Source organism: Gymnoscopelus braueri (genome assembly GCF_963280865.1).
Source record: "Gymnoscopelus braueri genome assembly, chromosome: 2".
NCBI lineage: Eukaryota > Metazoa > Chordata > Actinopteri > Myctophiformes > Myctophidae > Gymnoscopelus > Gymnoscopelus braueri.
In genome coordinates this window covers 50,554,340-50,577,153 of record NC_137604.1, presented here as the reverse complement: position 1 = coordinate 50,577,153, position 22,814 = coordinate 50,554,340, and the positions used below count along the sequence as shown (strand labels likewise).

General features: G+C 41.6%; 1 protein-coding gene across 2 annotated transcripts in view; it reads left to right on the top strand.

Annotated features, from left to right (window-relative positions):
• Positions 1-22,675, top strand: part of stx8 (syntaxin 8) — a 67,016-nt gene extending 44,341 nt beyond the window's left edge. Inside the window, exons 7-9 of one of the 2 annotated variants that reach the window (XR_013932132.1) lie at positions 11,946-12,047; positions 18,847-19,267; positions 19,581-22,675. Coding sequence is in view for 1 of the 2 variants with exons in the window: in XM_080414225.1 (XP_080270351.1) it covers positions 11,946-12,047; positions 18,847-18,911 (167 nt within the window). In the remaining variant the exon portion in view is untranslated. Of the gene's footprint in view, positions 1-11,945; positions 12,048-18,846 lie in introns of both variants that reach the window. The other variant, XM_080414225.1, reaches the window with a different exon arrangement.
• The last annotated feature ends 139 nt before the right edge of the window (positions 22,676-22,814 follow it).

Below are 22,814 nucleotides of genomic sequence, written 5' to 3'. Positions count from 1 at the left end.
TCAAATCGGCGAGGGAAAACAAGCTTTTTCTCTGTACGCGTTGCCCGCTCTGGGAAGGAGTCCTAGAATAACACACAGAGTTAATACAGCACATCCTGGAGCTGAGTTGGGGTGTCACTGTTTATGGTGGTGCCCTCGCCCCCCCCCCCCCCCCCACACACACACACACACACACACACACACACACACACACACACACACACACACACACACACACACACACACACAAGCCACCACTGCTTTAGCCTCAGTGAAGATGAGTCAGCGCACGGTTCATTTAACTCTTACTGTAATAATTGCTCACATTTTACACTCTCAGAGTTAAATTTACTCTCTGGATTTTGCTGTGGACTTTGGAGGGTCTATATATAGTAGAAATACGGAAGGGAAATAATATATGTACTTTAATGAAGATGGACAGGAAAGAGGGAGAGAGAGACGGGGAGAGACATGCAGCAAAGGTCGTCGGGAGCGGGACTCAAACCCCCGACACGCTGTCGGGCTACATTGAGCCCAGGTGCCTCTTTTAAGATATTGAATGTTTTTAGTGTCTTATAAGCAAAACAAAGAAGGCGTTTAGAGCTGGAATGTCTGTTATACTGGCTGTATTACCATGGAATTTGCTGTGTACCTTCACACTCTCCGGAGGATGAACCATACTGATTTTGGTAACCCCATGGCCTATGTACTAATTCTTCAGTGAACCCCCAAATTCTTGCACTGATAACTGTTTCAAACCTTTTTTATTTAATGTTTTTTATCCCCACTGGTGAGAGAGTGGGGCTCTAAGAATGGCGATGTCGGTCAGTTCAAACCACCGTGGTCCGGTTAGGTTTAAACGGGAACGCATCTGTGTCATTTTAGATTTCTTTGGCCATTCAAAAATAGCAGATACAGTATACAAGCACGATTGCCACGCTATGAGCTTGTAGATCTGCTATTTTTTGAAAAATCTTGAAGATTTGTGCAAATCTTTTAATATGTATTTTTTAAAGCGAACATTAAAGGGATTCTAGGCAACTTCAGAGATCAAAAAAAGAAAAAAACTGTTGTCAAACACCACCCCATCCACTCCCCCCCCCCCCCCCCCCCCCCCCTCCTCATCAGCAGTTCGTTTCCCCGACCACCAGGGAGTGACGCAGGGGGACTTCTGAACGGGCAAGGCCGAAAATAGGTTGCTTTATTCGGATACAATGCGTGTCACTGCCCGCCCCTGCCGGTTCTCCTTTTAAATAGGCTCTGTCATGATTATTTGACCACATACTGTATACTGTATGAAGTTAAACAATTAAATTGTATCCAAACGCTATCTTAAAAGTAAATTCCGTGCCTCAAAAAATAAGTTTGAGAGCGTTTTAAAGTTTTAAAACCGAAAGTAAAAACACAGCAGAGAAAACAATGGCTACCGTTCCATTTTTGTCGTCTGCACTCGGTTCCATTCGGTTTCACTCAAACTCGCCACACGGACACGGACGCGCACATGCGTGCGTTTCATTTACGTCCCGGACAGAGCCGGATACCCGGATGTCAAAACATAAATATTAGGTAAAATACGGATTTCAGAAAGAGGACTGTGTTTCAATGCAGGAAAACACCCCAGCATCATTATATAGTGGCTGATAGAGGGGGAAAATGCAAAATATTTTTGTATAAATATTTTTTTATTTAGGCTTTAAAGTTACCTAGAATTCCTTTAAGCTCAAATCTTTGCTTCTGGGGGTCCCTGGAACAACATATTTTTTCTTACCAACATAAGTTTTTTCAGAAAACTGAGGATTTAGAAGATTTTTTTTTATCAGCCTCAGGCCTTAATGGGTTAAGAAGCCGGCCGGCCTTTAGGGGCCGCTAGCGGTACTTTTAGACTGCTTAGTCTTGTTATGATGTATAAGCTGTGAAAAGGAAGGGCTGAGGCTGGGTAGTGACATTGTGGTGCCGTAGAACCACATAAACACAGTGGGTTTGTGCCATGGTAATAGCTTATGTCTTTTGACCCTGCATGGTAATACCACATCCCAAAGAATTCATCAGATGAGATTCCTGCACTGTCCCACCTAGAGCAGTGGTTCTCAAAGTGGGGTCCGGGGACCCCCAGGGGTCCTCCTTGAGGTTGTTCCAGGGGTCCCCTTGCTGAATTAGTTAATATAGCATCAGAATCAGTTTAACCACTTTAAATGTATACATTGGCTATTTGAAAGTAGCCGATCTACATGCTCACAACGCAATGCGATGCCAAGCTTGTAGCTCGGCTATTTTCAAAAGATCTTGAAAAACATTTTGGAATATTTTTTGACAACACAAATCTTGTATGGCGTCCCTGGCACAAAATATTTTCAGATGGGAGTCCGCTGTCAAATACATATTAATTTGGGAGTCCTTGACATGAAAAAGTTTAAGAACCCCTGACCTAGAGTATAGTCACCATCTGTAACACACAAACACTCACGCACACACACACACACACACACACACACACCATCTCTATGGCTCTCTTTTCGCCGCCTTGTATCGTCTCTTTCTTTCGCTTTGTTCTGTAAAAACTGTAATTGAAGCAAGTCAAGCAGCATACTGTACTTGTGCAAGTGTCTGTCTGATGTTGTCCATGTTGTGTGGCCTGAACAATTTCCCCCATTGTCCTTGTTCTCCGCTTCGCCTTTGTCGGCCTGGAAAATGTATTACAGCTTGCAGCTTGTGTAATGACCTTGGATCAGAATTGTTATGCTGGGCCCGAAGTTGAATCAGCCAATCCTCTAATTGCACTTTGAGGTGGGTCATCATCATCATCATCATCTGAGAGATCTGATGAGGGAGTGGAGCTGACGTGAGAAAGTCTGCTGCTAGAAAGCGAGTTCTCATGGTCCAGAAAATACTGTATGTATTGTATGCACAGATGACTAGAGGAGGAGATAATATACCTCTGAACCGTCTACAAATGTAGTACTATTTGATTATAGTTAACCCATTAAGACCGGGAACGCATCGGTGTCACTTTAGATTTATTTGGTTATTCAAAAATAGCAGACAAGCTCGTAGACGAGCTTGTAGATCTGCTATTTTTTAAATGTTTTGAAAATGTGTGGAAATCTTTTAATATATGTATTTCGAACATTTTTAACTCAAATCTTTGCTTCTGGGGGTCCCTGTAACAAAATATTTGATGGGGGTCCGCGGCCAAATACATATAATTTTGAGGGTCCTTGACATGAAAAGGTTGGAGCACCACTGATAAAGCAAAAACTGTTAGGATTTAGAAGACATTTGTAGAATCGGCCTCAGGTCTTAATGGGTTAACATATCAGTGCAATGGCCATTGAATTTAGTGGTATCATGCCTATTGACACCAAAAATACCCAGAAAAAGAGGTTGGTCTAAGTTAACTACCCTCCAATATACTACAAACCTTATTATACTCATAGCTGGGTCTATATGTCGGTTATACCCTAAACCTGAACTAATAAATCACACATTCACACACATATAATAGCGACCTGTTTTCAAAAACCTTAACATTTCCAGCATGACCATTTAATGAGAATCCAGCCCGGGCCACAGAAGCCATTCTCTCTTGAGAGGAAGTGTCTCTTAAAGATGATGCTGACAGACAGCAGGGACGGAAACGGACCTGCTAAAGACAAAAATAGCAGACCTACAAGCTCACCCAACGTGCTGCATCCGCGATGCTTTGTGAGCTTTTCTCCACCGCGCGACAATGTCGTGCGACGAAGTATGAATCGGTCTTTTAACATGTTAGTCCTCAGAGAGCAAGCCTGGCCACCAATGAAAGCTAATCAGAGAGGTTGTTTACAGAAAGGCTGTAATTGTATTGGACCATGCGATGGGACATTGAGATGGTGCAGGGAGACGGCGGTGTGAGGGAGTAGAGGGGAGTGATGTCATAACGGGCCAACATCTGTGTCCGATTGGTGTCTGCTCCAGCCCCTCACGCTCCTACTCACACAGAGAGATTGGTGTCTGCTCCAGCCCCTCACGCTCCTACACACCAAGAGATTGGTGTCTGCTCCAGCCCCTCACGCTCCTACTCGGAGAGAAAGGACAGGTTGTATTTTGTAGGCCCGCAACTATCGATTATTTTATTAGCAATTATTCTATATATTACTTTTTCAATTAAAGGTAGGGTAAGTGATTTGCAATTATTCAAATAATTGCAAAATGGGTCTATGTTCTGATAGTGCTCGTTACTATAGAGTGTCCTGTCCATATAAAGAGTCTCCATGTCTCTCCAGCTCTTTATAAAACAGAAAATGTATTTTGTATTTTGTATTTTTTTCAATTTTATCCAACCAGGACAGAGAACTCAATCAGGATATAGATTAAACAAGTGAAATTGGAAGTGATGACACTAAGAAATGAGCAGACAAAATTTTAACTGGAACACTATACAAATTAAGCTTAAAAATGGGTACTTTCTCCTGATTGGCTGAGATTTTGACACCTACCGAAAAATGTATTTTCTGTTTATTAAAGAGCTGGAGAGACAGGGAGACATCTGTTACTGAACAAACACTCTATAGCAATGATTACTATCAGAATATAGTATTTTAACCTTTTAACAAAATACTTTTTGTTTTAACCAAAAAATATCACTTACCCTACCTTTAATCGAATAATCGAGAAGCAATTTTTTTCCCCATATATATATATATATATATATATATATATATATATATATATATATATATATATATATATATATATATATATATATATATATATATATATATATCTCTCAACGAATTGACGTGGGAAAAAAAAGGAATAGACTTTTCTACAATAAACTAATTTGATTAGTTTCATTAACTCTTAACTGAGTTAAAGTCTTATTTAGTCTATAGGTGCCCTTGCCAGCGATTTAGAGCGTTTTTAATAACCTTTGAAAAACCATTGAATATTATTCTAGCGTGCCGTCGCAATAATCCGTTCCATAGTTATGGGCAGTTGAATGTGGCTTGTTTTCGCCAAAAAAGCTACAGAAAGCAGAGAAAATTCGATTTTGATAAATCCTATAATACTAAACGAGACCAGCTTCATTTTGTTGTGATCACGTGATTTCTGGGTGCACTCTTCTTGGGAAATACTGGGATCATTCACAGAGCGTCCTCTATCGTAAACCACTGAAACCACTGAAAACAGACGGTCTGAGCCTTGGAGTGAAATGACGAGAAATCTCGTCTTTGGCAGTCAATGAGTCAACTACATTAACCCTTTTTTATACAACAGGTTTGTGGAAAGATTTCGAAAATAGCTGATCTACAAGTTCACAAAGTATTACTTTGTAGGTTATTATTATTTTATTATAATTGACTATCGATTGTTTTATTTTTTGATGTATATATTTTTTCAGTTCGATTAGCTGTTGCACCCCAAGTATTTCATAAAATAAAAGGTTGTGTCCTACATCACAGATAAAAAAAAAAAAGTAATAGGGGACTCCAATAGAACTGTTTCACCCGGATGGGCGTGATTTAGCAAGACATGGCAGCGCACGCTTCTAAACAACAAGACAGCTGCGCTCCGGCTGGGTGGCTATAGTCTGTTTACTTTATGTCGCTAACTAGCGTGCTAAAGTTGCACAGCCAAACTTTTGAATTTATTTAAATAGAGACAGTTTTTACAACAAATGAATGACTCTTTACATAAGTTGACAACAAGACGGGTGCGCTGACATCAGCTGCTCAGCGCGGGCACACGCTTGCCTGGCGGCTCGCTAGGGAATTCTGAAATTAAATTTGAAAGCGGATGATGAACATATGGTCATTATGTCCAATTGATTCGAAATGGCCCGGTCACATTAGAATCACAATATTCTCAATGAGCATATTTAATGTACTATAGTTTCAGGTTTCAGATTTGAAGGTGTGTGACCAAAGAGATTTCTCAGGTTTTGGCTCTCCCGGCCAACACTATTAATTGTGTTTTTCACCAAACCAAACAGTGAAGACAATGTGAAATTCATCTTGGAACCCACCGAGAGCTTGGTAATTGACTTGTGCTTTTCATTTTCATTTGTACGGTATATAACCTAATTAGGGGGGGAACTTACAGCCGAGTTCTCTCAGTATAGACAGAAAGAAGACTGTACTTGTTAGGGATTCACTCCTTGTCCTTAGGGAGGTCAGCCAGCACTCCCAAGTAACTTAAGTTTTAATGGAAAAGTTACTGTGTTTTAATCCTGAGCTCTGTTCCAATTTACCTATGAAGGCTCATTTCCTTTGCCCTACATCAGTTTTGCAGTCCAGGTGTGCCTTGGGATTTAGGGTCAACCATGCATTATTATTCAATATTGCAATATATACTATACAAAAAAAGTATGAGTTTCTTTTTAAATTTACTATATCAGTACTATGTGGCCAATACAGAGCCAAATTAGATTCCCTAAAGAAGTATATTTTAACCTTTTAATTTAGCATTATTAATAAAAAACCTTTACATACTGGCAAGTACCACATGGGCTCTAATGCCTGACAGCCAGCCCCTGGTTTGATTCCGGGCCGGTCGCATTTTCTGCATGTCACTCCCCTGCTTTTTCTCCTCGTTTCATCTTCTTCGTCTTTATTTTGCCCGGATATGAATACAGGGATATGAATAAAGGGCGTGCTTTGAGATTTTGACTTGCCCTTTGGTGTACACAGTGAGACAGTCTTAGGTCCATTTCTACACTTTCTAGCTTTTCTGATAAATAACTTGACCTAATTTATTTGAACAGTGAATTACTGATTGATAGATATTTTAATTATTGTGTTGTTGAGTTGTACATGTGTCATACTGTAACTTTTTTTTTTGCGTTTCTGTCGGTTCTTGTTGCAGAGGGAGATGGAGACTACATTCAAATGCAGACTTTTGCAGACTCTTTACTTGACATTGGCCAGAAAATCCTATAGCTTAATTTATGCATTAGAAATCTTTGTCCCACAACATTTTTCAAATATATATTCTTTTATAATCCTTTATTAGGTGCCCCTATCGAGATCCAGTCCAACGGTAACTAGACGTGGATTATAAGTGTCTTCTATGTCACTTAGAGTGCTGTACAAGCAGGCTGCCAAGACGACGGATGAGATCATTGTGTGTGTGTGTGTGTGTGTGTGTGTGTGTGTGTGTGTGTGCGCATTCTATGCAAGCATACGCACACGCTTACGCATGCATGCATGCATTTGTGTGTGCATATATGTGCCTCTGTGTCTTAGCTCCCACACTGTGGCTTTGGAGGTTTATCCAGCGTAATAGCATTTTAAATAAACAACCTTTTGCCTGAAACAGGCCCTGCATTGTGGTGCGGCTGATAGGCCGAATCCGAGCCAGAACCAACAGCTGTCATGCATCTCACCAAGGGTTACAATAGGAAATTGAGAATTATGACGTTAGAACTGTGACTTGTTAACGTGGGGGGGGGGGGTTGAACACGCTCACTTTTGTGTGTGTGAAGAACCAGCGCCTTGTAAGATGGTCAGTGATGAAGTTATTTCCTAACTCTTAATTTGGCTTTTGTAGGGTTAAAAATGAATTGTTCATTTTGATTAATTTTTCGGGGCTTTTTTGCCTTTATTGATATGACAGTAGGCTGACAGGAAATGGGGAGAGAGATGGGGAGTGACTATTCATGGTTCACATGACGCTTGTCTGTCACAAGCGTCATGGAACCGAGTGTTCCTGGTTTTCGATTTTTTTACATTTACAACTCTCACATGTACATAAACGTTCAGATTTAAAATATATAAGTACATACATACATACATACATAAGTGCTGACCCCCATGCCACGGATGTAACAAGTTGAGCCGGTTGAGGTCTAAGTACCTGTATATTCCGTATTGTTCAATAAAAAGCTTTTTAATCGCCGGCCATTTCCTCCAAATTTTCTCCGATGCTTTCAACTATGCGACACTACTGGTTGGAAGGTGTATTGCACTCTGATACATTACAAAAAAAAAATAATAATAAACATTTTAGAAAATGGCCGCCGATCGGATTAAAATGCTTTTTATTGAACAATACGGCGGATACAGGTACTTAGACCTTTGCCGGCTCAACTTGTTACATCCGTGGCATGGGGGTCAGCACTTTTTGAAATCTGAACGTTTATGTACATGTGAGTTGTAAATGTAAACAAATTATAAAACCAGGAACACTCGGTTCCATGATTATGACAGTCATGTTTCAGGGCTAGGGAGTGACATGCAGCAAAGGCCCGTCGGGATCGGGACTCGAACCCGTGACACGCTGTCAGGATACACTGAGCCTAGGTGCCTGGACCGCTACCCCAGCGGTCCAGGGCAGGCCAATGTATCAATTTTTAACTCCCAACGGTGTTATACACTCTTGAGTTAAATGAACACTCAGGATTTTTACAGTGTGTATGACTTGCTGGAAGTAGCATGCTGGACAAATCATCCAGTGTCTGTACCCGTTCTCTGCCAGTAAAATAAGGTTTCCTTCCTTGTAAATTGTTGCCTGATGCTTAGACGACGACGTGGGAGTCTCGGGAGACGCTGTACATACGGGCGCTCTCACGTCTCCGATCGCCTTGTCCTCGCCCCCTCACACTCTGGCCCTTCAAGCTGACACGTCTTCCTTCCCCTCCTCCAAATTATCCCTGCAGCTTAACCCTTTAAGACCGGGAACGCATCTGTGTGTCATATTCAAAAATAACAAGCTCATAGTGCGGCACCGAGTGCCGCGCTATGAACTTGTAGATCTGTTATTTTTGAAATAAATCGTGAAAAAAAAATCTAATCTTTGAGTACCGTATATATATATTTTTAAAGCGAACACAATATTTTGAGATTGGGGTCAAATACATATCATTTTGGGGGTCCTTGACATGAAAAAAGTTTGAGAACCACTGATATTATAACAACATAAGTTTATAAAGAAATAAACTGTCAGGATTTAGAAGATATTTTGTAGAATCCCCAGAAGCAAAAATACCCAAAAATTATATATTCAAAGATTTGCACAGATTTTCAAGATAAAAAAAAAATAGCAGATCTCGGTGCTGCGCTATGAGCTTGTAGATCTGCTATTTTTGAATAGCCAAAGAAGTCTAAAAATGACACAGATTCTTTCCCGGTCTAAATGGGTTAATTATGTGATGTCAGCAGAAGGCAGACTCCCTCATCCTCCAGTGACGGCGCCAGTTAAGGAAAACACGCTTTCTCGGCTAATTTAGAGACATCTCAAACTAGGGAAAGAGACAGGTGTATTATTTGGGGAAGGCCAGCACTTTGGTGACCTTGAGCGCCGGTCACCCGTGAGAGTACCTCCTTGCTGCCCCGGTTGTTGGGGCCGGGGAATTGGACTTAAAGGATTTTTTTTTGGAACATGCCCTGCAAAATGCCTCACCACTTCACAGGAGCCACGATTAACCCATTAAGACCGGGAACGCATCTGTGTCATTTTAAGATGTCTTTGGCTCTTCAGCCGATATACAAGCTCATAGCGCGCCACAGAGTGCCGTGCTATGAGCTTGTAGATCTGCAATTCTTTTTGAAAAATCTTGATTTTATTTTGCAAATTGTGACGGTATATATATTTTTAAAGCCAAATTTTTTTATTCAAATCTTTGCTTCTGGGGATTCTACAAATGTCTTCTAATTTTTGTTTGCTACAATATCAGTGATGTCAAGGACCCCCAAAATGATATGTATTTGGCCGTGGACCCCCATCTCAAAATATTTTGTTCCAGACACCCCCCGGAAACAAAGATTTTAGTTAAAAATGTGTATATATATATTCAAAGATTTGCACACATTTTCACGATTTATTTCCAAAAATAGTAGATATACAAGCTCATAGCCACGCTATGAGCTTGTACATCTGTTATTTTTGAATAGCCAAAGAAATCAAAAAATGACACACAGATGGGTTCCCGGTCTTAATGAGTTAAAAAAAAGAAAGAAGAAAAAATATAACGAATCCGTTCGCTCCCTGTGCAGGAAAGTTGTTTGAGTTGGCAGTCAACGCAGGTCAGTAGATGAGTGTGTAGCTTCCCATTCCTGTAAAACATCCATTTATCTTTCATACGGAGTCTGTAAAGGCTTCTCCTCTCTTCCTCTCGGCCTTGGTTTCTATTTGAAAGATTTTTTACTCTCTCCATTGTTCAGATTAGTCGTTTTCTTTTGGGTTTTTCTTTTTTGCAGTCCTAGTAGGTTACTGGACAGGACCTATCATCAAGGCTACAGTAGAAAAAAGAAACAAGCCACACATTTATGTCTGCAGCAGACACACAAACACTAAAGACGAAACGGCCAATTTGAATTCTTGTTTTGCAATAAAATACCTAATGTAGAACGGGGGTAATGAGCCATGCTGTTTTGACTGTTTTTCACTCATATATTTCCTCAAGTATTTATTCACAGCTGAAGTGGAGAATGGGGCTTGGAAAGATACCTTTACTGAAACAACCTGGCTTTATACAGTATGTTTTGTTTGGTAGCTACTTTACAGTACAGTATGCACTGTAGATATATCAGTTGTTTCAATCAATCATTTGATACAGCATTGTCATAGACAGTGGTGGAAAGTAACTAAGTACATGTACTCGTCTCAAGTACTGTACAATTTTGAGGTATTTGTACTTTACTTGAGTATTTCCAAATTTCCAATACTTTTACTTCTACTCCACTACATCTCAGAGGCAAATATTGTACTTTTACTCCACTACAATTATTTGCAAACTTTAGTTACTTTGCAGATATAAATTATTACATTATAAAGCACTAGACCATACCTGTCGGGGGGATATGAGCACCCACGCTTGTTTCACGGAAGTAGCAACACCGGCGCTTGTTGCACGCACATGATTTGGCAACCCGGGAAAGCGAAAAACGGGCTTCGGTGTTGCGTGCACATAGTAATGATCAATGGCTGTGTGCAAATTCCGATCAATTGCTCCAGCCACCGAGGAGAACCGGGCAGTAGAGATTTTGGGCACAGACAGAGCTACAGAGGATGATACATTAACCACTTTAGTCCTATTTTATATATATATATATATATATATATATATATATATATATACCTATATATACCTACATGTAGATTGGCTATTTGAAAATAGCCAATCTACGAACGCGTCGCATCGTAAAGCATTTAAGTACTTTTTCCATCACTGGTCATAGATGGGTTATATATCTCAGAATTTGGCTAAGGTATGGAATTAGAATTTTGTAATTTTAACATCTTTCCAGCAGGTCCAGAAGATGGCGTTTCAGTAGATAATATGGTTGAGGCTTGTTGTTGAGTCACATCTCTTACAGTAGTTTAAACAGTGAGCCGAGTAAGTAAGTGTACACTGGAGTCGCTGTGTCGACACAGTGGCTTGCCTTAACAAATCACATAGTTTCCCATCTGGACGGCCTTCAAGTCAGGAACTCCTACTGAAGGACCCTGGCGTCAGTGACACGCACACGCACGCACACACACACACACACACACACACACACACACACAAACACACTGTCTGTTTCTGCCTCTTGTCTCTCTGCATCTATGTCTTTCATTCCCTCTCTCATTTTCTTCTTCCTTTCTCTCTGTCTGTCTGCAAGTCACCCTGAAGGACTTATGTCTTGGCGGCCATTTAAACACATGAAGAATAAGGTCCTTGATTAAATCCAGAATGGATCCAGGAAGTAGTGAAACCATTTGAAATGGAGAGGATCAGTACTGTCTCTCTCACACAATCTACTACAATGCATTGCCACATCCTTATCTATTGTCTGACTGAGGTTATTGGCTTGTCTGATGTCATTTCCAATTCCTGTAGCGCTTGATGTGTCTGTGTGTCACAAGTCATTTCGTTATGCGCTTTGGGATGTGTTTTATACGACACAGATTTCTTGGCAAAGGGTTTTAAGACATGACTGATGTAGCATCACATAACTGCACTACATGACTTTGTTGACATCCTGGTCTTCTCATCTTTTTCTCAGAAATCATTGATGACCTGGCACACCTGGTGGACAAGACGGATGGCAGGATTCGTGGCGAGACGAGGAGAGTTAAGCTTGTGGAGACCAAGTCTGCGTCATGTGGTACGTATTTCATTGCACCTTTAAAGGTAGGGTAAAGGATATATAAACTGCTCAAAATAATTAAGGGAACACTTTGATCCCTTAATTCTTTTGAGTTTTTTCGTTAGCAGTATGTACAGTACACAGTTCATGAAAAAACTCAAAAGAATTAAGGGATCAAAGTGTTCCCTTTATTTTTTTGAGCAGTATATATAGATTTATTTTTTGTTAAAAAGGTTAAAGTACTATATTCTGATAGTAATCATTGCTACAGAGCGTTTGTTTGGTCACAGGGGTCTCTCCAGCTCTTTAGTAAACAGAATATAGTACATGTTCAGGTAGGTGACGACATTTAAGCCAATCAGGATAGAGCACTGAAAATGCATTTTCTGTTTAATAAAGAGCTGGAGAGACATGGGAGACTCCTTTTACTGAACAAACACTCTATAGCAATGAGTACTATCAGAATCTAGAGCTATTTAACACTTATTTTAACCAAAGTAAATCACTTACCCTACCTTTTAAAGCCTGGTCTGGTATGACAAACCTTGATGTTCTGTTGTGCCTCTTATAATACCTGATACTGTGTATAATTGGGAATCATGTCACTAACCAACCATATTCTGGTTGTAAAGTGCTTTTTAGGGTGTGTTTTTGTTTCTTCAGTTCATTACGCAGTGGAGTCAATCATTTTGATGGGAATTTACAAGTGCACAGTAAAATCATCAGCGGTCATTTAATTACCGATTTACCACTGAGGATTTTAACATGATGTGCGCTCATATCATCAGGTTAAAACTCCATCTCAATCTTGGACACACTCTCCGCACGTTATTTTAATGACCGAACGATGAAGATCAACATAATGTGTACTGCCTCAAGATGGAGGCAAACTGCCAGCAATGTGTTTCATCTGCCGTCGTGGGATATCATTACTTATCGCTGTCCTTTTGCCGTCATCACCAGAATGAATGGTGCTTAATGGAGCCGAAACAATGACAATGATGGTGACAACTAAGCACTTTCTGGCACAACAGCACAAACCCTATAGTGTGAATGGTGGGCTAACTGGCTATTTCTGTCACGGCTTACTGCTTACTCAGTTCCCTGGGCTTTTTAGAAAGTGCTCAGAGCTCACAAAACCCTCCTTGCCTTCTTCGTGGACCTTTCAGAGGAACCCTCAAAAGACCACAGGAGAGTTGTGGTTAAGCACCCCACCCCCCTCCCCGAAAGTGAGCAGCCTCTGTCTCTCTCTCTCCCTCTCTCTCTCTCTCTCTCTCTCTCTCGGCTCAAGACTTTTTATAGAATTGAGATGTTCACCGAGGGGCTCAGTGCTACCACTATACCCGCCCTCGCCATTACCCCAAGATCCCTGCTCGGGCCGTGTTGAACTGCTGATTGGTCTGTTCCAAAAACAAGACCACGCTCCTCTCCTCTTCTCTCAATGGGCATTTCCAGAGAGAGACAAAAGGGCTTCTGTGGGAAGGCTGGGTAGTTACTGTAGGTTACGGTCTGGTATAAAATGTGGGAGAGTTAAGGTTCTTCCTGGCATGCTGGTGTGGAGGAGGGGGTGGGGGGGTTCTGTTTACAGAGTGGAGGGCCTGGTGGCATTGCTGTGGAGACGGCTGCATTGTTTCTCTAGGCGACAGCGCTAACAGGCGCTCCGACCGGCGGCAGGAGGATGAAGGTCAGAACTCAGAATGCTTCATTCCATTTGGCCCTGTCCCCATGGTGCCAGCGCACGCTTTGTTTGAAGATCCCAGAGACGCACAACATTGTGCCGGGACCAGGAGTCACTTTCTTTTTTCCTTCTGTTTGTGCCTTTTCTTCTTTCTACAACCCCCCCCCCCCCGCCCCAAACCCCAGTCCTCCCCTTTTCCCCATTGCAAGGCCGAAGAATGTTCATGTCATCTACACGTGTGTGTGTGTGTGTGTGTGTGTGTGTGTGTGTGTGTGTGTGTGTGTGTGTGTGTGTGTGTGTGTGTGTGTGTGTGTGTGTGTGTGTGTGTGTGTGTGTGTGTGTGTGTGTGTGTGTGTGTGTGTGTGTGTGTGTGTGTGTGTGTGTGTGTGTCTGTGTGTGTGTGTGTGTGTGTGTGTGAATATGAATGCTTGGCTGTGTAAGTGTGTAAGCATGTGCATGTATGCGTGCTTGTGCATTTACGTGTGTCATGGGTGCATGCATATGAGTATGTGTCTGGTCCTTGGCGAGTGGAAAATTCCCCTCTGCTACTTCATGCTCATCTCAATATGTTTCCCCTCCTCCCTGAACCCCCCCCCCCCCCACACACACACACACACACACACACACACACCACACCCCCCCACCCCCGAGTCTCGCCATTTGTTTGCCTCTCTGCCTCCTGTCAAAGAAAGAATTGAGAGTACAACATTCTCTCTCTCTCCGAGATCGCTGTGTGTTTATGATTCTTGAAAGCTTCAGAGCTCTTGTTTGTTTTTGAAACCACCGCTCATCCAGAGCCGCTGCTCGGTGTTATGTCTCTGCCAGGTTCTTGAGAGAGATGGGAACGGCTGACTTTGACAGTTCGGGGGCATACCTCACATACCTGTCGGTAGCCCCTCCTCATGAAGAAGTATCTGCATTTTTTTACATTGCAAATATTGTACTAACAATACTGAAACTCTTAAAAAACGTTCAGAGTCACATCTTAACATGATTCAAGTATTGTAAGTAAAGATTTGGACGTGGGAATGAAACAACTATGCGTATATCCGAGACCTAGCCATTGCAGAGCTGAAAGCTTGATAGGTGCAAGCTGAGCTATGCTAGGGGTCATCTCCCCTGAAGCGAGAGAGGGCCCACATATTGCACGGCCCACGGTTGTCTTTGCAACGTGTGCGTGACTGCTGTCAGTAGCTTGGTGAAACATCCGCTGCGTTGTTGAAAGAGAAAGAACAGGCTTGATTTATACCTCGCGGCGCGCCGTTGTCGCGCGGTGCAAATCAGCACATCTGCAAGCTCACAACACGTCGAGGTGTGAGTTTGGAGATCTGCTATTGTCAGCACAGGAATGCGAGAGTAGTACAGTGTAGGATTCAGGAAACGTCAAACGTCTGACATTAGTTACATTACTTTGCTGCCACTGGTGTGACTTTGATAAAAGTCGATTTTCTTACTTTTGCAGTGAAAAGTTTGCACTAAGATTAAACATTTTATTTGAATGAAACAGCTGTTGTTGTGTCTGTACAGCCAAGGCTTGAATAACTGGATTAACATGGTCATATACGTCATACAGCATTTAGCTAGTGTATGGAGTTAGGTTGATCTCCGTAGCTAATGCTGCGGTCTACATTTTGTGTAGATTCAAGTTAGTTTGCAGGTTATATACTGTATTAACCTTGCTAATAGCATTTTACGTTTTTTAAGCTAACCTATTGACCAAAACTAGACAGATCACACTATCACTGAAACTCAGTGTAAGTCCTATTCACAGTCATATCCACCTCCATTAGCTTGTATAAGTGGGAATTGAGGAGTGCAGGCTTTGAGAGCTAGGTGGGATTAGAGCGGAAGATTATCTTGGAGTACCAAGGGGTCTTTTGGAGAGTGGTGTGAGTTTCTCAGGGCTTAAGCGCCTCATCAGGGACACATCGGGGCCCGGGCGGCCCTTCTCAACCAATCTAATCCTCAGGGTTTGTCGAGGAACCACTCCAGGAACCCCCTGTGAATCCTGCAGGTGGTTCGCATCTCAAGTAGGCTTGAACTGTTTGGATTATGACATCTAAAGGGAGATAGGGGGGCAGTAGGGGAACACGTAGGCTAACCGAGAAATAAATTGTGTCGAGGAAATTTTGCTCTTTAGAAAGGGCTTTCTTTTAAAGGCCTTTTCATCTCCAGTGAATGATGGTTTTAAGTCACTCTGTCTGTCCTAGGCTTGCTCTTGTTGTGAACTCGTGATTGATCTCACAATTGATCTTTCCAATTTTTTTGTTTCTAATTCTAAGTTAACTGTGTAATATAATTAAATCAAGCTCATTAAATTAAGCTCACATGAAGGGATCCAAACGTTTGAAACCTTTTGTTTTAACTGGTTTGCTTACAGAGCAACAGTCCAATGCAAAACATATTGTAATCACATCATGCAATTACAGCATGACTTACCTTTTTTTTTTGGTAATGATTTTTATCATAACAGCATATCAGATCCCTGAAGCTCAAGGTTTGTATTAAATACTTAACTACAAACACATTAATTGTATAACCTGGCAGGTGTACAGTAACTCTGTTCACAGAGTAAAGTCCATATTTATTTCTGTTCAGCGTTGTGAAATGGCGACCGCCACACTAACTCACTTAACATAAAACCTGCGCCTCTATCCCTTCCCACTGAGGTCAGCCAAGCCTTTTGTGATCCAAAAAAGGTCCATGAACCATGAGCAGAGGGCACGACAGGGGGGGAATGGGAGGGTGTCTGCAGGCACCCCAAAATCCACCCTCCGCCCGCCTACCACCCACACCAATTAGCCCCTTTCTCTGTGATTCATCTTACTGATGTGTCAGAAAAATGCTCAGATGGGAAGGACTGTGAACTCTGCCCGTCACAAAGCTCCTGGGTGGTCAGTCTGGGCGAATGACACCGGTGAACCTTCTCAGCATCGGTGACACAGCAGAGCCCTCGTCTGTTTGGCAAGCCAACGCCATTATTGTCATTAGTCTTCTGAAGGTCAGGAGTAGCTTATTTAGTTACTTAGCCCGGACAGTGATGGTCCAAAGAGAAGGGCAGACCCGGGGTCAGAATGGGGGTCTCTGATGTGGTTCTACATATAGGGTGTGTGGATCTGTCCTGTCTCAGGATCAGATAGAGAGAGAGAGTGTGTGTGTGTGTGTGTGTGTGCAATGGCTCAGCCCCTATCTCTTTGTGTTGCCGACATTTCATCGTCGGATTAATTTGCCGACAGATATGGACCATTCCCAATACAATTTGTGATGACGAATCTAATCTAATGGATTGTCCGCCCCAAGTTGCTTGGACATCTTTAACACCCCAAAACGTACTTAGTTTCCACGAGTTTATGTGTGTGTGAGTGTTGTGTATATTTGCTTTAGCGTGAGGTGTTTAAAGAGCCATCAAGAGGGCTGCTGGAGGGAATGTTTCTTCTTGACGTTTATATTAGGCTCACATGTGCAAGCGATCAAGAGGGGGACGTTCAGCCTGAACCACTGATAACTCCTTACCGCTGCTCGGTTTCCACATCAACATCAACTGACTTGCGTCCTGCGCCTTCCATTCAGCCTTTCTGTAAATTCACACATTCTCGTCATGTTCTTCTTCTCAAAATCAACCTTAAATTCCCATCACATCACCGCGGCATAGCTGTCGTGCCCCCAACTAAACAAAACGACAGAGAGAGACAAAGGAGACAGCTGTAGACGTCGTGGCACGACGACTTAACGAGGTACTCAGACATCTGGATCCTCTACAACCATCTCCCATCTCCCTGGCAGTGGGACCAGCATCAGCATTACATTTCATAAGGCCTTACCACCCCCACCACTAAGCAATTAGTTCAGCATGGCTTATATCTCGCCCTGTCTGTCTGCCGACGGAATGGCGGACCAATTACGAACACGAACGAGAACGCCAGAGGAGAGAGCCAAAGAATGAGAGCAATGTAAACCCAAAGTGAGAGAGAGGGGGGGGGGTAGATACCAGTTTGAGTTAGTGAAGGCGACTTCAGTCTCGTCGGAGATGCAGTTGTTTGAAATCTTCACCCCGGAGTCATGGAGGGGAGCTGGGGGTGGTGGGGGGGGCCTGGAAGAAAGTTTTCCATGTCTTGATGGCGTGTGGCGTGGTTTGTGGAACAGGCCACTGGGTGGGCCTTGGGTATGTGTACTGTAGACGTACGGAAGGGAGAAATTCCACATCTCGGATGCATTTGATGTTTATGATGCTTATGTTTATGATCCAGCCCGCCTCCCCACCTCACCGCCGCCATCGGTTGTCAGTTGTTCCTCCCACATCGCCGTGCGTGGGGTTAGAAGACTGACAGAATTTGAAATAACTGAGCCGTAACCTACGACTACAGAGTTATCATCATGGCCAACAGTTCCCTTGAAACTTTGTACAATACGTTGAAATTGTAAAGTTGTAAACCGAGATCATAAAATTCCTAGCAGACCTTTTTATACCTTTTTTTTTCTTCTCCCCCCTTACAAAATATGACAATTCCATCTGCGTTGGATTAAACACAGATTTGTAGGGGGGTAAAGATAGGGGGTAGGTGGGGGGTGTGGGGTCTAATAAAAACGTATAATATTTTCAGTTCCCCCAGGGTAAAGCCTTTGTGATGAAGTGTGAGCGTGCCTTTGTACGTTTTCTCTGCTTCCATAGCATCAGTGAAAAACAATGATTATCCTCTCAGGGCAGAATTAGAAACACATGCCTATCGCAGTGTGCGATCTATGTCAATAAGGTTTGCGTGGCTGTCAAGTGCATGTAACTTGCATTAAGTCATCAGGGCTAAAGAATGGAAATGTGATGTGAGGGTATAAGCACTTGGGCCCAGAATTTGATCAAGGGCTTGGAAAATGAGCCGTGATCTGTATCGGCTCCTTACCTCCTGCAGTCACATTCTCTGCCCCTCTGCTGTATGTGGAATCTGCCTAAACTCTTGGGATGAATATTTTAGTTTAGGTGAAAGTCTAAAATTCTACATACGTTTTCTATCATGATGGTAATCGTTTTTTTTACATAAATGTATGTCCAAACATTAGCTTGAAAACGTTTGTATCGTACAATGCTAAATGATTGCATTGATTAATTAATCTTATGTTTCTTTGTCTGTCTAATTCCTTCTACAGGGATGCTGGTGGTGATTGTGCTGTTGCTAATAGCCATTGTGGTGATTGGTGTGTGGCCTGTGTAGCTAGCGGAAACGACGGTGAGCATGAAATTGATACCGGAGCTGTACTGGAGCTCTTGTCGGTTGAGCACAGAGAATGCCAGAGAGAACCTACGGGGGAGAACGCTGGATTAAACACCTTCACACCTGGCAGCACAGGGACTTATTTCTGTTACTCACAAACCCTTCGAATCATCTCACCTCTTGCATTTTCTGTTTTCTTGCCGTTGCTCTCCACTGAAAAACAAAGGTTCTCTAATGGCGCCTTTCCAATGCTAGCTTCTGGCCCGACTCGACTCTTGTTAAAAAGTACCTGGTACTTTTTTGGTATCACCTCAGTCAAGGGTTCCAAGCAAGCTGAGGTGATACCAAAAGGTGGCGTGAAAACACTGCAGACTAGTGGTGGAAAAAAACGTTAATTTCAGTGAACGAACGATTTTGTTCACGTTCACGGCAATGATTCGTTCAAATGATTCGTTCACGTTCTCGTTCAGTAGCGCTATTTTATAGTGTAAAACACCATCGCGGGAGCGTTTTTTTTACATTGCGCGACGTGTACGGGGGGAGGGGATGGGGGCATGCACGATAGCGTGAACGCAACAGTTTCAGAAAGTGAACGAGCTCGTTCACGTTCACGGCAATGAACTAGTTATTTTGAACGAATCGATCATGAACGACACATCACTACTGCAGACTATTGTTTGGCCAGAGAGAATTGTCACTGGCGGCGTTACATCAGGATGGACTCCCCTATACTGCATGGAAGCTGCCGAAGAACTGTGAAAGAAACGTAACTTTATACTCAACTTCATTCCCCTTTGCCTCATGAGGCACAGGGGAATGATGTTGAGTTTTTTAAGGAACCAGTTGACAGCACAGTTATGTTTTTAATAAGGTGTTGGCTGGGTAGCGGGCAGTGCTGACCCTACAATAGCATCTCCTTAGGGGAGTTTTTCTTTGTTTAAAAAAAAAAGAAGAAAAACAGTGTACCGCTCGATTTAACTTATCCTGCAAATTATATGTCTACTTTTGAAGTTGTCAAATGTCTGTCTAGATAAATCAATCACACATCAAGTGGTTTTACTATTTAAAGGTATAATAAAGGTTTGGGATTATTTTGGAATATGTTTTTGCCTAGGTCGAGTGTTGATTTAACAGTAGGACCTCCCACAAGTGGCGCTTTCCCTTCATAACTCTGTCCGTGGTCTAGTCTGAGACTCTGACTTAGTACTGTAATTCCACTAGCTTTGCAACGCTCACACACACATTTTACCCCTCGCATTACTGTAGCTGCCATAATGTTATCATTTGTCTTAGGATTTTATAATGTTTATAGAATAACACTCCGCCAAAACAAACATGGTCGCGTTGCTAACACGACTGTTTTCCTTCCTTGTAAATCAATTCAGCCCTAATGGCTATGCTGTACTTTGTAATAAATAAGCAGTTAACAGCCCTTGGACTCCTGGCTGTCTGCGTTTGTCCTCACTACACGCTCCTGAGGATTGAGGTGTTTTAGCGACATAATATTCAGCTGTTACTGTCCGTGTCCTGTGACAAGTATGTCACCGCACTGGGCTCAATGCCTTGTGAGGATCATTATTTCTTTATCTGAGATTTTGTAAGGTACAGTGCTGATCGGTCAGTGGTGGTCTCATGTTCATGTCCCAGAAGTCTGGTTGTGTGCCTTAGTACTAACTCTATACATGAGACTGGTGATAGCAAGTGTTTGTGCGTGTGTCTGTGTCTGAATCACCCATTATTTTCTTAAACAGACATAAACAGAGTAATGATTCCAAGCAAGCGAAACACACTTTCTTTTTCAATGTAACAAGAGTTTATTTCAACTGAAAATGAGAATTTAGTTCTACCAGGTTGGTGTGTTCAGTAGTTATTATTTCCTTCTTTTATGACAACCATCTAAACAACCACAAACGAGTAAAAAAAAATTAAAAAAAAGAAACAAATTGAAAAAGACATAATAAAATCCACAATGTCTCGTGTCATTAAATATATTCATATATAATAACCATAATATATTAGTACGCATCGTAAAACAACATTGCAAAAACTCTGCAATTGTGATAGCTAAACAACATTTACAATTCATAGTATGAACACAAAGTAACACTTTGACAGGTCTGTCGATAGCGTCTGATCAGGAAAGTTGTCAAACCGTTGCTCTGGAAACGGAGCTAAAATGTACACCGTGGGTTTACAGAAAGAGACGAGCATGTGATGAGATGTGACTACATTTTGTGCCAAACATTTACATGTAATGCAGTGTTCTATAGCAATGAACATGTAAATATACTATGTATAAATATGTGAATATCATCTACTGTATGTATTTTGTCTTTGCAAGAGACAGCTCAAAGTATCCTGTGTGGGACTGCCGTTTCTATTTTTCGACTTATTTATTGCCCACAGATGCTCATAATCATCAATGTAAGTCCTCAAAAAGAAACGGTAGATTACAATGAAACACTGATTAACTTGAGTTTTAGTAGAAACCTTTTTGAATTATCATGAACTAGAAGTCATTTCAGTGCATCCAAAAAGAACTTTGAACAAGTTTTTGAGATATTGGAAGCAGAAAGTGGGCAGTTACTCTCGATGGGGCCAAAAACCAATGTCTGTGAAAAGTCATATTCATTAAACTGTCTTGTGAAAATACTGAAATTGCGGTTTTAGATTTCTTTCAGCCCCACTGATTTCCACTCCTTGCTAACAACTTCTCACAAAGCCTGCTTCTACTACTGTAATTCAAAAACCAAAATGCTGGTTCAGGTTTGTGATATGCTGAGGAATTCTAAACCTTTTGGGGAGGTTCAATCAGTCAGAAATGAATTTGAGATGTACTTTGAATTAATGTCCTTCAGCAAAGCATAGTGCAGAGAATTAACGTGACGTCTCAATAGGGGACTGCAGCTGTCGAGTGCTCATACAGCGCCCTTCAGTGAAAGTACAACCATGCATTGTGTGCACAATGAAGTCTTAATAGGCCATGGCTGGCGTGGCATAGCTGTTCTCTACCGTCCCAAGAGTAGGTATACTAACCTCTAAAATCACGGCAAAGGTTTAAGGGACCTGTTCAGTGACCATAGTTAACATTAGTACTTGGAAGCTCGACAGGAGAACGAAGAGGATTTGAAAACAACTCGCTCTGCACCTTACGTATAACTAAGTACCTTTTTGTCCGTTTTAAAGGAACAGTGAAACAGAAGTACATTTTTTCTGCTGTGCGATTATTTCTGTTACCTCGTTCGGTAAGCAAATTCTGTCTTTTCTTTTAACTGCCCTTGGTCCTTGCTTCCTAAAACAATACATAGATGTTAACTGTTATCTTATCTAAAATCCTCTTCTCTAAACAAAAGAAAACTGCCTATGCAGATGTAGTGGTCAGTAGCCAACCCCAGTTTAGTACATTAGAAGAAGGCATGGATCAATTACAAATATATTTTACATTCTAATAATTTTTAATTTGTGTTTTCTTACAAAAAATTACATACTAACAGATCATAGAGGGCTACATTTACACCATGCTTTCATTCTGTAAAAAAAAATGCTATGCAGGGTGTGAGAATACTTTTTCTAAGAGACAAATCGCAGAAATGCGTATATTGTTGGTCTTCAAATATATGCAAGTTAAAAGTGTTGTTTCATGCGATCAAAGTACAAAATGTATTCTGGCCTCATTTAATGTCAATGTTTTATCCTGTATGTTGTACATCATGTACTGTCTCAGGTCTTTCTTTTTCAGCTCAGATTATTTTGGTCTCGTAATATTTTATGGTTGAATAAATGACTTAAAAAATATATGATCAAGTATAAAAAAATCATTTAGCAATACACTAATTTACTCATATGTTTTATAACTGAAATAGAGTGGTGAATTTGAGTTTGTTTGATTCAGGAGAAATTAGT